At 32.7% G+C, this 17,231-nt stretch overlaps 6 protein-coding genes across 6 annotated transcripts; 3 read left to right on the top strand and 3 right to left on the bottom strand.

The window, feature by feature from the left end:
• Nucleotides 1–193: 193 nt before the first annotated feature.
• On the top strand, nt 194–1,879 carry eIF2Balpha (eukaryotic translation initiation factor 2B subunit alpha). Its single transcript, XM_065516288.1, has 5 exons — nt 194–323; nt 381–482; nt 538–904; nt 1,323–1,593; nt 1,658–1,879. The coding sequence occupies exons 1-5, from the start codon at nt 290–292 to the stop codon at nt 1,802–1,804; spliced, it is 921 nt and encodes a 306-aa protein (XP_065372360.1). The 5' UTR covers nt 194–289; the 3' UTR covers nt 1,805–1,879.
• LOC135964175 (calsequestrin-2) lies at nt 1,802–2,327 on the bottom strand. Its single transcript, XM_065516290.1, has 2 exons — nt 2,181–2,327; nt 1,802–2,125 (listed from the first exon to the last, which is right to left on the bottom strand). Exons 1-2 carry the CDS (start codon nt 2,325–2,327, stop codon nt 1,970–1,972), a joined length of 303 nt encoding a protein of 100 aa, XP_065372362.1. The 3' UTR covers nt 1,802–1,969.
• A 32-nt stretch (nt 2,328–2,359) lies between these two features.
• Nucleotides 2,360–3,213, bottom strand: LOC135964174 (uncharacterized). The gene is made up of 2 exons (XM_065516289.1): nt 2,852–3,213; nt 2,360–2,682 (listed from the first exon to the last, which is right to left on the bottom strand). Exons 1-2 carry the CDS (start codon nt 3,114–3,116, stop codon nt 2,360–2,362), a joined length of 588 nt encoding a protein of 195 aa, XP_065372361.1. The 5' UTR covers nt 3,117–3,213.
• Nucleotides 3,214–3,578: 365 nt separating this feature from the next.
• Rrp46 (exosome complex component Rrp46) lies at nt 3,579–4,465 on the top strand. Its single transcript, XM_065516285.1, has 2 exons — nt 3,579–4,005; nt 4,072–4,465. The coding sequence occupies exons 1-2, from the start codon at nt 3,655–3,657 to the stop codon at nt 4,435–4,437; spliced, it is 717 nt and encodes a 238-aa protein (XP_065372357.1). The 5' UTR covers nt 3,579–3,654; the 3' UTR covers nt 4,438–4,465.
• Nucleotides 4,426–6,240, bottom strand: LOC135964170 (CDK5RAP1-like protein). The gene has a single exon (XM_065516284.1). It carries the CDS (start codon nt 6,202–6,204, stop codon nt 4,483–4,485), a length of 1,722 nt encoding a protein of 573 aa, XP_065372356.1. The 5' UTR covers nt 6,205–6,240; the 3' UTR covers nt 4,426–4,482.
• Nucleotides 6,241–6,656: 416 nt separating this feature from the next.
• On the top strand, nt 6,657–12,198 carry alpha-Man-IIa (alpha-mannosidase 2). Its single transcript, XM_065516282.1, has 8 exons — nt 6,657–7,136; nt 7,391–7,710; nt 7,770–8,071; nt 8,142–8,328; nt 8,391–8,988; nt 9,358–9,743; nt 9,874–10,978; nt 11,048–12,198. The coding sequence occupies exons 1-8, from the start codon at nt 6,768–6,770 to the stop codon at nt 11,207–11,209; spliced, it is 3,429 nt and encodes a 1,142-aa protein (XP_065372354.1). The 5' UTR covers nt 6,657–6,767; the 3' UTR covers nt 11,210–12,198.
• Nucleotides 12,199–17,231: the final 5,033 nt, after the last annotated feature.

The raw sequence follows: 17,231 nt of genomic DNA, 5'->3' as shown, positions 1-17,231 counted from the left end.
AATAAAAGCCGGTTAGAAATAATAATGCCAGATGTTTAAAAATGTATGTAAACAAATCCCAGCTGTGTAAAATAGTGCTACCAGATAGTATAAATGCATGTAAACAAACTTTACCTGTTGATTATAGGTTGCCAGATTAAATACACTTTTTGTAAACATTACACAGATGTTTCAAACACAGAGATGTTCTGTTGAAGATAACCTTTCTTTTGACAGCTGTTGTGTGATTAGGTTTGCGTGTCAAGCTTTCTAACAAATTTTTGCTAAATTTTATAAATTATTTAAGAAAATGCCTTTATCACCACATAAAAATGAAGACTTTGGTAAATTGTATACTACTTAACAAAATAACTAGCAGCTAAATTTGTTTTATTATCTAGACGTGGTCAAATATTTCCTTAAATTGCTGGACGACGATAAGGAGCTTTCATCTGGTATTGCGGCCATAAAAACTCTTTTAATGATATTGGAAAAGAAGCAATGTAAGTAAAATATAAATTTTGAAAGCGATAAACTAATAATTTGTTATATTTTTAGTTGGCACTATTCATATTCTACAGAATACTATGCAGGAAGCTGTGGCGGCCATGCGTAATACAGATCTTTCTATAGCAGCTGTGGTGTCGGGCGGTGAACTGTTCTGTCGTTTTATTACTTTAAGTTTGGATGATCGTGGCATGGAGGAGTGCCGCGAGATCATGTTAAATCGTGGAAAAATATTTTTAACCAAATTATTGAATTCTCGTAATGTTATTGCTCAACAAGCTCAAAAGTTTATTACCGATGGTTGTCGCGTATTGACCCATTCCAGATCCCGAGTAGTGTTAAAGGCTTTATTGACGGCAGCCAAGTCTAACAAACAGTTTCATGTGTTTGTTACACAAGGAGGTCCAGATAACTCAGGGTAAGAGAAAAATTATGAAAAATAATAGCTGAACTTTACTGATGCAATCACCGGCGAATTCTTGCAATCGAAAATAAAATCTGGCTGCAAAAATTTGCATTACAAAAAACGTTTAAAGAAGCAATAATAGCTAATATTATTTTCTGAAGGCTAAAGACAATGAAGATTATTGATGACTCCTTGTCAAGTTAGAAAATATATTCCAATTTGCCAATTACATTTTCAATGTCGGAGTTCAATATTAAATTCGAATGGACTAGCAAAAACACAAATATAAAATACGAAGAAAAAGCTTCAAAATATTACATTCGCAATCTATCTTGTCACGAATAAGTTTATCAGCAGACAATTCGCTCTTAATACTGAACTAAATATGTATACATATAGCATCTTTAAATTACATTTTATTCCCTTTTAGAGAACAAATGATAGCCGAATTGGAACGAGCTGGCATTGACTGCACTATGATCTTAGATTCAGCTACAGGCTATGTAATGGAATCTGTGGATTTTGTTATGGTGGGTGCTGAAGCCGTGGTTGAAAGTGGAGGCATTATAAATCGTATTGGTAGTTTCACAATGGGTTTATGTGCCAGAGAAATGAAGAAACCATTCTATGTTCTGTCCGAAAGTTTTAAATTTACACGACTATATCCACTTAATCAAAGAGATTTGCCAGATGAATACAAGGTGAAACATTTTAATGATTTGTTTAATTTTCTTTGGTTATTTTTTTCTTTTTATTTCCTTTTAGTACTCCCGCAAACATTTAAGTGATGTTTCCAAAGTACATCCATTGGTTGATTATACACCACCTGCTTATATTACATTACTTTTTACAGATTTAGGCATTTTAACACCTTCAGCTGTAAGTGATGAATTAATTAAACTATACATGTAAATCTTGGCATTGCTTTGCTCTTTTTATGGAAATAAATATTTTTTACATAAATATTTTGGTTAAAAACCAACTTAATTCATTGCTGTTTTTTTATAATTAATAATAATGAAGAGTAATAAAGTGAATGAAAATGTTAAAGTAGAAAATATTTATTATAAACAACTATTACCATGAATTACCATTTTCATCATCGTCTTCGTCATCTGCATCTGCACTAGAATCCGTGGTATATTCATCGTAATTATATTCGTCATCGTCGTCATCATTATTATCGATATACTCATCATCATCATTATCAAGCCGATTAAATTCTGCAGCCGCCTTAAAATAGGAAAATCGTTTAATATCAATTAAAATAAATCGTCCTATAACATACCACTTGCCCCGATTGTATGTTTATTTCAATCTGTAAACGTATATCCATAATAAGAAATGCGGTAGTTACCAAAACTGGTATGGTTAAGCGGCTCTTCCAGGCTAAATTAGTAAGAAACATAAAAACTTCACCAAATGGAGAATTCATTTTTATCGATTATCCAGTGGAGTCGCAAAAACTTAGCGGCTGTCTGGTAGATTTTCTTCTAGTTCTTCGTTTGTGGCTTCAGTTTCAGCCTCCAAACGTTGCTCTTCCAGTTGATCGTATTTCACTATATGCACAGTTTCACCCACCGTTACCGGTTGGACAGGTTGTATTTGTCTGTACAAGTTTTGTACAGCTGAGTCAGAATTTGTAATGCTTGCTTCTAACTCCAACAATGTATCATTATTGAAACCGTTGCTCGAATTACTCTGCAGCATAGAGCGCAGGCAATCGTCCCGCTTCTCCGATAAAGCGTCAACTAGTTTTGAGCCTTTTTTAAGTTTTTCAAGTTTACGTTCTGTCATGAAAAATAAAATTCAAATTAAAAACATTTACTCGTGCTTATCAATCAAGTTTACAGTTCATTTCAGCTATATTATACATATATTTTGTTAATTCTATCGAAACTAAAATATGCCTTATTTTGTTTCCCCACCCCTTTTTTTGTAAGTTAATGGCGTAGTTACCTAAACTCTGCAAATATGTTTCAGAATCGGACAGAGGTTGATGCTCAGTGTGCGCGTCTTCCTTTGAAGAGGTTTTATCACTATCTGCTACCACTATTGTATTGGAATTATTATCTTCTTGAATGAAACTATCCTCAAACCCCAAAGTTTGGGAATCGTTTCTTGGATCAGCACTTTTACGTTGGTTATTTTCTTTGGACTCGTTTGTTGAATTATCTTGTCGTGTAACTTCGTTTGTGCCTTGGACCGACCAGGGATCCGTCATGGTTTAATGATGTGTTTAAGTCGAAAGTTATATTTATGGATTTTTTTTAGTGAATTCTTAAATTGTTTATAGTCGTCATTGATTAAAAACCAGGGTTGGAACTCTTACTGCTCTTAATTTTTATTTGATACTATTCGTTGTTCAAAAAGTACCATAGTACTTCTGTCTTATTTGATAAAAAATCCCAAAAACGATAAAAAGTGCCAGTTTGAGCATGCTCCGGCTTACGATGAGCAAACCCATTTTTTTTATTGATTTTATCAAATCGAGAAATGGGGGGTCATCAAACCAATCAGTCCTTACATGAAAAATTTTAAAATTTAATTACCCTATGAAATTTATATGAAAAGTATTTTATTTTAATGTGAATAGTACTCGATGTTTTGTTTTGGACAAGTGGCATCCTTGCACATATGTTTTCTAAATGTTAACAATTCTAAGTGAGTGTTGGCAGAAAAAGAAGTTGATAAACCAAAATATTCGAACACATTTCATTTTTGTTTCATTTAAATTAAAAATAATCGTGTATTTGTGAAAGATGGTGACAAAAATGTTGCAAGATGATAAAACTTTAGAGGACGTTAAAATACGTTCCATGAACTGCGAATTAAATCCATTGACCAGGGCTGATGGTTCGGCTTTATTTGCCCAAGGTGGCACATGTGTTCTGGCCTCATCGCTGGGACCTGTTGAAGTAAAATTACAACATTTGAAAATTGACAAGGCTTATGTAGAATGTATATATCGTCCCAAGGCCGGTTTGCCCACAATACGTGATAAAATGCGTGAAGCTATTATTAAGGACACATGCGAAGCAGCTTTATTGTCAGCCTTACATCCCAGGACAATGATTTCCGTACAGCTTCAGGAATTAGATGATAGAGGAGGTGTAAGTACATATATATTATATTATTGAAAACAAACATTAATTGCCAATCGTTATTTATATTCCTAGTTGGATGCTTGTGCTATTAATGCCGCCTGTATGGCTCTAGTTATTGGTGGAGTACCCATGAAATTTACAGTTGCCGCTGTTCACTGTATCATTGATAAAGACGGCCAATTAATTTTAGATCCCGATCAATATCAATCCAAAGACAGTCGTGCCAGCTTTACATTCGTTTTTGATTCCTTGGAACGTGACTTGGTGACGGTACATAGTTCGGGTTGTTTTAAAATGGCTCATTTCAATGATGCTCATTTAATGTGTCGGGCTGCTAGTGGCTTAATATTTGAATTTTATCGCAAAATAATGACTAAATTTCATAATAAAACATGTACTGGTGAGGAGAAAAAGTCTGCAGAAAGTATGGAAGAATAAAAGATGTTTTCTTTTTTTAACGTAACAACTTTGTTTTAATATTTATTATACTTTAGCATAAAAATCTTGTAAATTTGTTATATACAACGGTTGGCCTTTTAAAACCTGAGAGTTAGTTTCCTCAATATGAGCCACTACAAAATCACCAGGAACAATTCCTTTGGTATCTGAATTATTTTCAGTGGAAGTCAAGGGTAATCTTTTAATAGGTACAATTACTTTAATATTGGCATCATTTCTACCAAATACACAATCATCGGAACGTTTACTTTTTCCTTCAATTAATATTAACTCTTGGCGTCCCTCATACATTTTATGTAATTCTGTGGCGCCTTGCCGAAAAGCCTTAACCATTCTCTGCAGTCTTTCGGTTTTTACATTAAGTGGTACATCATCTTTATATCGGCGATGGGCTGTAGTTTTTTCTCTCATACTATAGGCAAACAGGAAAGCAACATTATAGCGCACTTGTTCAATGAGTGTAACAGTATCTTCAAATTCTTCTTCGGTTTCTCCACAAAAACCACAAATGAAGTCACTAGATAATCCTACGTCGGGTAAATATTCACGTATAGTTGCTACCAACTGCAAATAGGCATCTCTGGTATAGCCGCGACGCATGCGTTCTAGTACTTTATCGTTACCAGATTGTGCTGGTAAGTGTAAATTTTTACATACATTTGGGTAATCTCTTATAACACGTAAAACATCTTCGGAAAAGTCCTTGGGGTGTGGAGATGTAAAACGTATGCGAACTTCAGGCACAGCTTCGGCTACTTCTTGTAGCAGCACTGAAAATGGGAGACCTCCTTTTTTGGGTTTATAAACAGTTTTGAAGCCAGGGGCTGTCTTAACATTTGCATCCATTTCTTTAGAAATATCTCTATAACTATTGACATTTTGGCCCAATAATGTAACTTCTTTAACACCATTATCTCTTAAATGTAAGACTTCTTGCTTTATGGACTCTACATCTCGCGAACGTTCTCTGCCCCTGGTAAAAGGTACTATACAATAAGTGCACATATTATCACAACCTCTCATAATGGATACAAAAGCTGTGGGTGAATCAGTGTTTAGTCTCACCGGCATAACATCGCCGTATGTTTCATCTAAACTTAAAATAACATTAATTGCAGACTGTTGATAGTGTCGGGAAATAGCCAATAACCTAGGTAGATCTTTATAGCTATCTGGTCCAGCTACCACATCTACACATTTTTCTTTTTCCAATAATTTCTGTTTCAGTCTCTCCGCCATGCAGCCCAGTACTGTGATTTGCAATGGGCCTTTTTTCGCCGATCTTTTTTCTTTTAAGGCTTTTAAATGATTTAAACGATTCCATATCTTGGTTTCAGCTCCCTCTCTTACTGCACATGTCACTATCATTACAACATCGGCATCTTTAATATCCTGGGACTTGGTATAACCGTTAGCCTTCATAATAGACCACACCACCTCGGTGTCATTGGTATTCATTTGACAGCCATATATTTCAAAATGTACTTTACGTCCTTGGCCTTGGTAGCTTTCTAAAGGTAAATAAGGTATTAATTCTTCTTCCTGTTGTGCTGCACTTTGTAATGGTGAGTTCAATTTAGGTTTTACATTAAAAAATTCTTGCAAACCAGGACCCGCAGACACACGTTCTAAAAAAGTTTCTCTGCTAGAGGGTTTAGCAGAGGTACTGTGACTCCGACAATTGCTTAAACATCGTATGGAATTGCTTTGTTGTCTACATAGATTATAAAGTCTTTGTAATTTCATTTTAATTTAATGTTTTTAAAATGTTCACCAATTATACAATAATTGCACAAAAATGAGATGTTTTGGTTATTAAGCTGCTATCGTTTCACTGTGAATGTTTAAATAAAAACATAAACAATACACAGGATTGCCTATTCTTCTTTATTTAGTTTAAAATAAAAAACGGCCGAAATTAATACTGATTTTTTTTTATTTTTTACATTTTAAGAAAGTTTTAATATGTTTAATTTAATTAATTTTATAACTTTTAACTAATACCAATTGTTCAGAAAATCAAAACAGAATTTGCAAGTTCTCTAACTAATAAAACATTTCTATATAAAAATTTCCCTTTCAACGTTTTTGTTTAGATTAATGTATTGCAAACATTGTTTTGCATTGATTTTATTGTAACAACAAAATTGTATTTCGTGGAGAGAAAAATGAAAAGAATCTGACTCGAATATATTTTTACTAACTTTTTCCACGTATAGGAATTTCCATATTATTAATTGGCATTGTAAACATATTGTTTAAATAAATAAGTGCATAGTATTTAGTTAAATAATAAAAAGTGCGTTAAAATGTTACGAATACGTCGGCGTTTTGCCCTAGTACTGTGTGCCGTTTTCGTGGCAATTTTCTTGGCGGTGTATTTCCTTATCAATTATGCGGCACCGGCCGAGGATAAAAAGCCTAATTTCATGAATCTCGATACAATTGAGGCATTAAAGCAAAAAATGGATCTGCCCAAATTGGTGGAAACAAACAAATTGGAAAATAATGTTGGTGAAAAGCCACAAAGACAAACTGAACATTTAAAGAAATCTGCAGATTTGATCAAGCATAAAGATGAAGGAGATGCGTTGAAGATTGAAGAGAATATGATAAGTGACAATAAAGATGATACGTGTGATTTTGATCCACAACAAGTGCCGCAACCAAATATTCAGGTATAATTTTTTAAATATTCTTTGTTGATCAGAAATATTTGGTATTGAATACGGATAAAATCGATTAAGTAGAACCAGAGTTATGGACCAAAATGTGAGACAACCTCCTAAAATGTGAATATTTTTCAAATATGTTTTGCTATTGTCTTTAAATATATTTTACACCTATCAGTTGTACGGAATTTTGTACCAATACGTTCCACTTAAGTTTTGACGAGAAAATTTATATTGGTATAAATCTTACTTTTTTGCAGATGCTAGACATGTATAGTAAAATGAAGTTTGACAATATTGACGGTGGTGTCTGGAAACAAGGTTGGAATATAAAATACGACCCTCTGCAATACAACGATCATCATAAGCTAAAAGTGTTTGTGGTTCCGCATTCACACAATGATCCGGGCTGGATCAAAACATTCGATGACTATTATGATCATGAAACCAAACATATACTATCGAATGCTTTGAGACATTTGCGTGAAAATCCCGAAATGAAATTTATATGGGCAGAAATTTCCTATTTTTCGAAATTCTACGAAGACTTGGGAGATTCCAACAAACAGGAAGTAAAAAAGTAAGCGTAAAATAAAAAATAAACTACTTTATATATAAAACAAACGATTTGCTTTTCAGATTGGTGGCAAATGGTCAGCTGGAATTTGTTACCGGTGGTTGGGTTATGCCAGACGAGGCCAATTCACATTGGCATAATATTTTACTGCAGTTGACGGAAGGTCAACATTGGTTAAAGAAATATCTTAATGTTACACCCACTGCCTCCTGGTCCATTGATCCCTTCGGTCATAGTGCTTCTATGCCGTATATATTAAAGAAATCTGGTTTTAATAATGCCCTTATACAAAGAACTCATTATTCGGTGAAAAAGGAATTGGCTTTAAAGCGTAATTTAGAGTTCTACTGGAGGCAATTGTGGGGTAAGTAAATATAGGGTAAACAAAAAGCAAAGTTTAATAGTTATTAATATATGTTTATTTCTTATGTTAGATGACACAGGCAGTACCGACTTATTTACTCATATGATGCCCTTTTATTCGTATGATATTCCCCATTCATGTGGTCCCGATCCAAAAATATGTTGTCAATTTGATTTCAAACGAGTTCCCAATTTTGGTTTAATGTGTCCCTGGAGAGTACCACCACAAACTATAGATGATCGCAATGTTGCTCAAAGGTAATTTGTTAATAAAAATGACTAAATATGAAATATTTATATGATTTCTCTTATGTTAACAGAGCTGAACTTCTAATCGATCAGTGGAAGAAAAAAGCTGAACTTTATCGCACTAATGTTGTGCTATTTCCACTTGGCGATGATTTTCGCTACAGCCAAAGTACCGAATGGGAGGTACAGCGTGTAAACTATGAGAATCTCTTCAATCATATTAATGCCGAACGTAAATATTTTGTTGAGGCTAAATTCGGCACACTACAGGAATATTTCGATGCTGTACATCAGGAACAGAAGGAAAAACATCGTGATTTTCCATCTTTAAGTGGTGATTTCTTTACATATGCCGATCGTAATGATAACTATTGGAGTGGTTACTACACCTCACGTCCCTATCACAAACGTATGGATCGCGTTTTAATGCACTACATTCGTTCAGCGGAAATATTGAGTTCTTGGGATAATTGGGATGTCAGCACCAAGTTTGACGAAATGTTACAGGAGGCCAGAAGGCAATTGTCCCTGTTTCAACATCATGATGGCATAACGGGCACGGCCAAAACACATGTTGTTGAAGATTATAACAGACGTATGTTGGATGCCATAAAATCATGTCGATTTGTTATGCAACAGGCAGTTTACAAGTTATTGACAAAACCTTCCGTGAGTAAAAAAAAATATTTTTTATTAAAAAGGTCTTTATAAAAAAGTTATATTAAAAAGAAACTTATTAAAAAGGTACTTTTTTCAAAAAGATACTTTTTATCAGAAAGGTACTATTTTAAGTAAAGTACTTTTTTAAAAAGGAACTCTTTTCAAAAACGTACTTTTTTCCAAAAGTTTTTTTTTTCAAAAGTTATTTTTTTCAAGAAAGTACTTTTTTCAAAAAGGTACTTTTTTTTAAAAATGCATTTTTATCAAAAAGGTACTTTATTAAAAACTAGATTTACAAATCAAAAATAATTATCTTGGATTGAGTTTCTTACTGCAAATATACTAACTGAGGAAAACCGAATAAAATTTGTCTTTTAGATTTACAATGCAGACAACAATTTCAATTATTTCTTTATGGATGATTCTCGCTGGCCTGGACCGGATGACAGTCGCACCACAATTATTTTGGGCGAAGAATTGCCCCAAAAACATTTGGTATTCCACAATTCATTGCCGCAATGGCGAGAGGACGTTGTAGATTTCTATGTGGCCTCCCCTTACGTTAGTGTTGCTGATTTTAACAATAATCCTGTGGATATACAAATTAGTCCGGTATGGACTTGGCATAAACATACGTTTACTAATACCATCACACCACAAGCTTCTACCACAAAATATAGGTTGATATTCAAAGCAAAAGTACCGCCGCTGGGATTGTCAACGTATGTTGTGAAAGTTGAAACTCCCGAAACTATAAAACCTAAGTGAGTATACATATTTCTATGAAGATTGACTTAATAGAACAAGATCTCAAGCTCGGTTATAGATACATATGTAATTTATATAGCAAACTGCTCATTATTCATTATTTTTTTTTTAATTTTTCCTCTTAAGCTACATTACCTTTGCATCGAATCTCATATTGACTAAAAATCCTATTACCACTCAGCTGGGTGATTATCCTAAAGAGGTAAAGTTCGGTGAACATCGGGAAATATCCCTAAAAGTCGGCTCAGGACCCACGGTTGCTTTCAGCTCTGAAGGTTTGATGAAATCCATACAAATAAAAGAATCGGAGCAACATACACCCGTAAGAGTACAATTTTTCAAATATGGTGTACGTCACAAGGGAGAACACTCGGGTGCTTATCTTTTCCTGCCAAATGGTTTTGCCTCCCTCATAACTAATGCCCAACTGCCAGTGGTTTTAGTTACTAAAGGTCCCTTGGAATCTTCTGTAAGCGTTGGTCTACCCTTTGGGGTACATCATACGATACTGCGTGATGGTGAAGCACCCGAAATTCGCAATAACATTGACATTACCGATATGGATGATACGGAAGTTGTAATGCGATTTCAGACACGCATTCACAATGGTGATACCTTCTATACGGATCTCAATGGTTTACAACTAATTAAACGTCAGCGATTTGCTAAGATTCCTCTACAGGGCAACTACTATCCCATACCCTCTGCGATGTATATAGAAGATGATACTTTACGTTTTACAGTAGTTTCGGCCCAGCCTTTGGGTGGCTCTTCGTTGGCCGAAGGTGAAGTGGAACTAATGCAAGATCGTCGCTTAACTCACGACGATGAGCGTGGCTTAGGTCAGGGCGTTTTGGACAATCAACCAGTTATGCATATCTTCCGTGTACTGCTGGAGAGAATCGATAACTGTGAGAAATTGGCCGATAATCATCCTTCGGGTATTTTAACATTACCCGCTTTTCGCAACTTAAAGTCCATATTAGATCCCATTGATAAGTTTATATTTACCGAAAACGACTGGTTGGGTGTAATGCCAGAATTTGGTTCCTCACACACGGCATTGGGTGAAGATATGGAAATAGTAGTAATGAGAGATTTGCCAGCCTCAAGTACTATACCGGCCGTGGCCAGAGATCGTAAACCGCATATGCAACAGAACACAGGTCTAATAGTACATCGAACTAATTTACTGCAATGCTCTGGTCTTCAGGCTCAAAATACTGGCGAGGTAAATTCAAAATTATCTTAAACTCTATTAAAACTATATATTAACAAATTTATGTTTTTCTGTATCTAGTTAAATTTACATCATCTGTTGCAGTGGGGCTCCCACAATGTTTCAGCGGTTTATAAGACGACTTTAACATTCCTTAAACATTTGTCCTCCCAGAAATTTGACGAAGATATAACCCTTTGCCCCATGGATTCATTGGCATTTATTTTACAAAGACATAGTTGATTTCATTTCGAATAATTGAATTTATTTTACTTTTTTTTTTTACTTTTTTCTCTTGTTTTAACTAATATTGACTGACTTACAATGACTTGGAGTTTACTTAATACCAAAAATGTTTTTTTATTTGTTTTTAACTTGACGATTTTATTGTGCTGTAATTTATTTAATGTAGATCTTTTTTTTTATTTTAGTAAGTCAGTTGTTTTTAATATTATTTCTGCTTTAATGTTTTTCTTTGTAGTAAAAATTGCTGTCTTAATGTTTATTGGGCTTTCTTTCTTTTTAATGTTATAACAAATCTCATTTTCAAACACTAATTTAATTAATAATTAAGGCACGTATGACTGTTTGTTGTATTTAATTTTGTTTAAAGTAAACTATTTAATACTATTAAACATATTTATTTATGTATGAGTGATATTAATACAACAAGGAAAAAATAAAACATACATATTTTCATAAATATGAACAGACTTTTTCAAAAAGTATTTTTAAAAGCAGAATTTAAAAAAGAATATTCGGGTTAACTATCGCCAGGTAGCGATAAATAGTTTTTTTTTAAAAAAAATTTAAATATTTTAACATCTAAACTTTTTCTATTTTAATTTTCTAATATTTATTTTAGGTTTTACCGTTTCTAATAAGAAAAATAATACTAATTAGAAAACTTGAGTACGGGGCAACGGTTTCCTGTAAAACCTGCATGTTTTAACAAATTTATTCGTACTTAAAATATCTTCTCATCCCAGTGTCTATCTGTCTTTCTTTAAACATTTTTCGAACAAAATAACTTTTTGAAAAAGTCCTACGATTATTGATCAACCACCTAAATTTAAGTTAATTTAAGTAATATTAATGTAATAATTATATAAATAAATTGATTATTTAATACTATTCAATGATATTAATTGTGTTAAATGGCATTTTTTTAGCAACATAAATACTTACATATAATTTGAAAATAAAATATAAAAAAACTAACGAAATTAAAATTATTCACATTTCAGATTTTCTCAATAAATACAAGGACAATCCTAATCGGTATTTTTTTGGTACAGAAATTGATTAAACATTTTAGAAAAACAAATAATTACAAAGAAATATCAATTCCACTTTGAAAATTGAAAGTGGTTTCATTCCGAAAGATATTTTCGTTTTACTTTTTCTGAAGAAGCAAACTACGGAATTAATTCCACTTTCGAAATACAATGTATAAAGTATACAAATTCGAACAAATTTCTTTTCGAAAGGAGTTAAATAATAGCCCCCCAGCACAAAGTATACAGAGGCGTCAAATCTGACAGTTCAAAAACACTAAAATCAGCTTTTTTTGAAATTGTTTCGATAGAAAGAGAAAACAAATTTGCGGTTTAATACAGATAGTGCGTTAAAACAAACAACTATATAAAGAAGCACAAAACCAAACCAGTTGAAATTATTTCGAGCGAAAGAGACAAATATATTTTTTTGCCGTGTCGCCTCTGTATACTTTGTTCCCCCAGGGTAAAGAAATAAATCCTTTAAAATTGTACGGCTTTCTCTAATACAGCTCACCAGATATTTTGAGACAATTTACGTAAAATTATAAAAAAAATGTTTCGGACAAAGTTTAAAAATCTCGCAGTTTTAGTTATTAAGATATTGAAAATTGAGTATGCACTTGGCATGGGAGGGTCCACACACTTTTCCCATCCCGACCATTTTTAGCTAAACTCCATATAGGCGACTCAAGTTTAAATACTTTTGCAATTATAGTTCTTCAGATATTCAAAATAAACCATTTACATTGTATGTGAGGTGACACGCCCACTAGTTCAATAGTGCTCATTTTAAGTCAAACTGTAGAATGCTATTCGGACAAAGTTTGAAGACTTATAGTTCTCCAGATATTTGAAAATAACTATTTATTTTGTATGGCTGTTCATATCCTATCCGTCCCATTTTCAGTTAAACTTCATGTAGCGATATGAAATCGATTCTTATAAACTTTTAATATTGTCACAATTATAATTCGGCAGATATTCGAAAAAAAAACTATTTACTTTGTACCCCCACGCCCATTTATACAATCCCGCCCAAAACCGAAAACCGAATTGAAATAAATACAGGCGAATTCACTAATTTTTTATATGGAGTTTGAAATAAATGCGTCCAGTTGAAGATTTTTTATATGTGTAGTTTGACATTATTGCGTGTTATTTCTATAATCAGCTGTGCTCCCGATGACACCTTGGCAAAGTGGTTGTATTCATTTACAGTACCCGTGCTCAGAGACCTGCGCCCAAGGAGCATTTAATAAGGTGCCATCGACAGCACAGCTGATTATAGAAATAGCACGCACAAATGTCAAACTACAGATATAAAAAATATCCGCTAGTACGCCCGTATGTCAAACTCTATATATAAAAAATAAGTGAATTCGCCTGTATTTATTTCAATTCGCCACTGCTGTCACCTTGTTAAATACGCCTTGCCTGCGCCGAACGGCTGTAAGCCGGCCGAGCCTCACATAAATTATAAAAGCCGCCGACGCCGAAATTTTTTCAGCTTAAATCGGCTTGAAAATAGCCGCCGTTTTTGATAAAAGTTCCCTATTAATTTTATAAAATTTTCGAAATTTCAGTTTTTACATTTTTATTGTTTTAAAATTTGCTTTTTGCCGCCGCCGACCGTTTTTGGAATCAGCCGACGTCGGCGCCGTGAAATTTAGTCGGCGCAGATCTCTGCTCGTGCTACATTTGAATGAGTGTTACAAAAGTAAAGTGTTTTAAGATAAAAATTTAAATAAAACAATCTAACTAAACAAGGTAAGAAGAAAAGCATTGAGTGAGTGTGTCTACACAAAAAAGTAAACAAATAAAAAAGGATTTTATTAATTGCAAAATAAAAAACTTGAATTAAAAGTTTACAATACAAACAATATTTATACGGGTCTATTAGTAAAGTACATCTTATGGATTTTTTTAACTATTCGCACAAAAAAAGGAGAGTGCAAAAACAAAAAATACACAGAGAATAATAAAGAGAGGTAAAGTTTGTGTAGAAAGCAGCGTTGCCACTCATAAAAAATTTTTCCTACCAAATTTCTGATTAAAAATACCAAAATCTACCACAACCTACCAAATTTTAAATATTTGAGAAATTCTATTTGGATTCGTTTCAAAATTAATAGTTAAATTAAAATAATATTAATGCTGTTATAACATAACCCAGAGGATGAATATTATTTAATTACACTACAATCATAAATATGTCACACCTAAAAATTGAGTGTGAATCGTTTCATTATTCACCATAGCTCCCATATAGGGCCCACACCTAAAAATTACTTTAACTTCTAAAAGTGTTGGTATCCCGACAGAATTCAACACAAATTAGTTTCATACAGAAATAAATTAGGCGTCTTAATTTCATGGCGATCGGTACATAATTGGTCATAGCTTCTTCTCAAAATCACTCAGGAAAATAAATTATTGAAATTTTAAAAGAAAAATGTATTTGCTAGCACAGGCTATTACTTATTACTTCTTTTAACATGACTACGCACAATTTAAATAATATTTGTTATAATTTGGACGATTTAGAATATGTAAATTAAATTGTTCAAGAAATCTTGAAGCAGCACAACAAAAAATTTTAAGAAAAATAAAAGTATTGCGAGCCCTTTGGCATTTTTTGAACTGAACTCTACGAAATACGTACACATTTACCTGACTAAACTAAAAATTTAAGATAATTCTGTCTTCATATTCAATTTTTCATAAATAATTTTATTATTTTGGAGTAACATAGTTTTTTTTGTTATGATTTTTATTATTTTGTTCTTAAAAATTCTTATTCAAAAACCTACCATAATACGACAAAAATCGGAACAAACCAACCAAACTACCAAAAGTCAATTTATTAACTTAAAACTACCAATTTTGGTCCAATTGGACCAAAGCGGCAACGCTGGTAGAAAGTGATGCCAGACGAAGTTAAATGGAATGTCTGTTCAGTACAAACAAAATACGCCAAATGCCAATATGCTATATTCAGAGGGTGAATTAAAATGGTTTTTGGCGTCGGTTAGCCCGAACCAATTCGGCGGCAGATTATAGTGGTCTTAAAGCCGAAGTTTTTTGTTTAAATATTTTTTGATACTTAGAAACAATTTCTAGAGTGATTTTTATATGATTCAGAAAAAAATATAAATACAGTAGCCCAAGAAAGTCTACATACAGGGAAAATTATTATGTTACTTTAATTTAAAGCAGTTTTTATTAGTTTTTTATGAGATATATTAATACATGTCTTATGTAGATTTTAGCAAAAACAAAATTCAAATAACGCCCAAAAGTTCACCGTTATTAGAGTTATTGATCCTGAGTAAAATAACGAAAAATTTATTCTCGGTCACACCTACTTTTGGGTGGGCGGGGCTATTAAGTTTCATAATATTTTGATATAAAAGCCCAAAAAACCAAAAAAAAAATTCGTTATTTGACTCAGAATCAAAAATTCTAATAACGGTGAAATTTTAGACGTGATAGGAAATATTACTAAACCCGACTTAAGTGATGTTGTTTTAATTTTTTATAGTGTGAATTTATTTTTTTTAACAAATATATTTTATTACTTTTAATTTATAAATACAGCTTTCAACGAAAGAGATTTAATTTGAATTCCTGTATGTAGACTTTATTGGGCTACTGTATATGTATCTATCATAATTGGCGACTAAATGATATCAAACCATTTGAGATAGAATTACATATCTTAGGAGATATATTTGATTTTTGCTGTTTGAGAGTAAATGATTTCCAAAAAAATAAAACAAAAACCGCATGTTTCCTCTATAAAATTTTACATACGAATTATTTACGCCATTTTATTACTCATACGATCTGAATGATAACCCTAGGTCTCCACGTAGCAATATTTATTGCTGCAATTGTCAAATTTGATTGCGTCAATGAAATTTGCGAGTGTAGACCGCAAATTGCCATATGTAGCAATCCATTGCGCAATGATTGCTCTGCTGATTGTCTGAGCAATTATTGCTAAGCAATAAGCTGTCAGTTCAGTTGTCATTAATGTAAAATTTCTTCTTTCTATGATTCGATGCGATTAATTCATCCATATTTAATTTATTTAAGAACCAAAACAAACAAAAAAACAAAGAAATTAGTGAAAAAAATCATTTAACGTAAAATAAACCACAGTTTTTCATAGAACTTCTCGCTTTGAAAATTTTGTATTTGTGACGAACGTTTTCTCCACCTAAAGCAATCAGCAATCACTCTGCTGTTGCTCTGCCGACGTTATTGCTTGAGCTTAGCAATAAAAATTGCTACGTGGAGACCTAGGGTAATAATCAAATTTAATCAAGGTTGGCTATCGATTCGAAACGGTAAATAGGTAGCAGTAATGCTAATTAAACATAAAGTTATTTTGGTTATACATAGGATTTTGAATGATTTAATATCACTGCAACTCATCTGATTTCATTTAATCGACTATATTATGTATGTATTTTATTGCATTAACTAGCTGACCCGACAGACGTTGTCCTGTCCAAACTAAAAAAATGCTTGTGTTCGATTTGTGAATTTGTGAGAAGCGGTTTAAAAAGGGTAAAAATAGTTAAAAAGAAAAAAAACGTATTATTGAATGATAATTTTTATTCATATAGGACATAGAATAAAATATACATAGGAGCACTACTGAGAGACAAAGAACATAAGTTTGTTGTCAAAAACCTAAGTCTTGCAACAACAGAATACATGAAAATCAATGTACATATTTTGAGTTTTTATATACATAAGTAATCGAATTTTGGTCTGAAAAATGAGAGATCACAGATAGAGCTCCTTTTCTTGATTAAACGCTTATTGGTAAAGTTATTAGCGATTTTACATATTGTGAGTTTTTATATAAAACAAGTAAGAGAGCTATATTCGGCTGTGCCGAATCTTATATACCCTTCACCAAATTATACTTTAAAATAAAAATTTCAAATATTTTTAGGTAAACAAACTTTACA

This window comes from Calliphora vicina, chromosome 1 (assembly GCF_958450345.1).
Source record: "Calliphora vicina chromosome 1, idCalVici1.1, whole genome shotgun sequence".
In the NCBI taxonomy this organism is placed as follows: domain Eukaryota; kingdom Metazoa; phylum Arthropoda; class Insecta; order Diptera; family Calliphoridae; genus Calliphora; species Calliphora vicina.
This window is presented reverse-complemented; position numbering and strand designations above follow the sequence as displayed.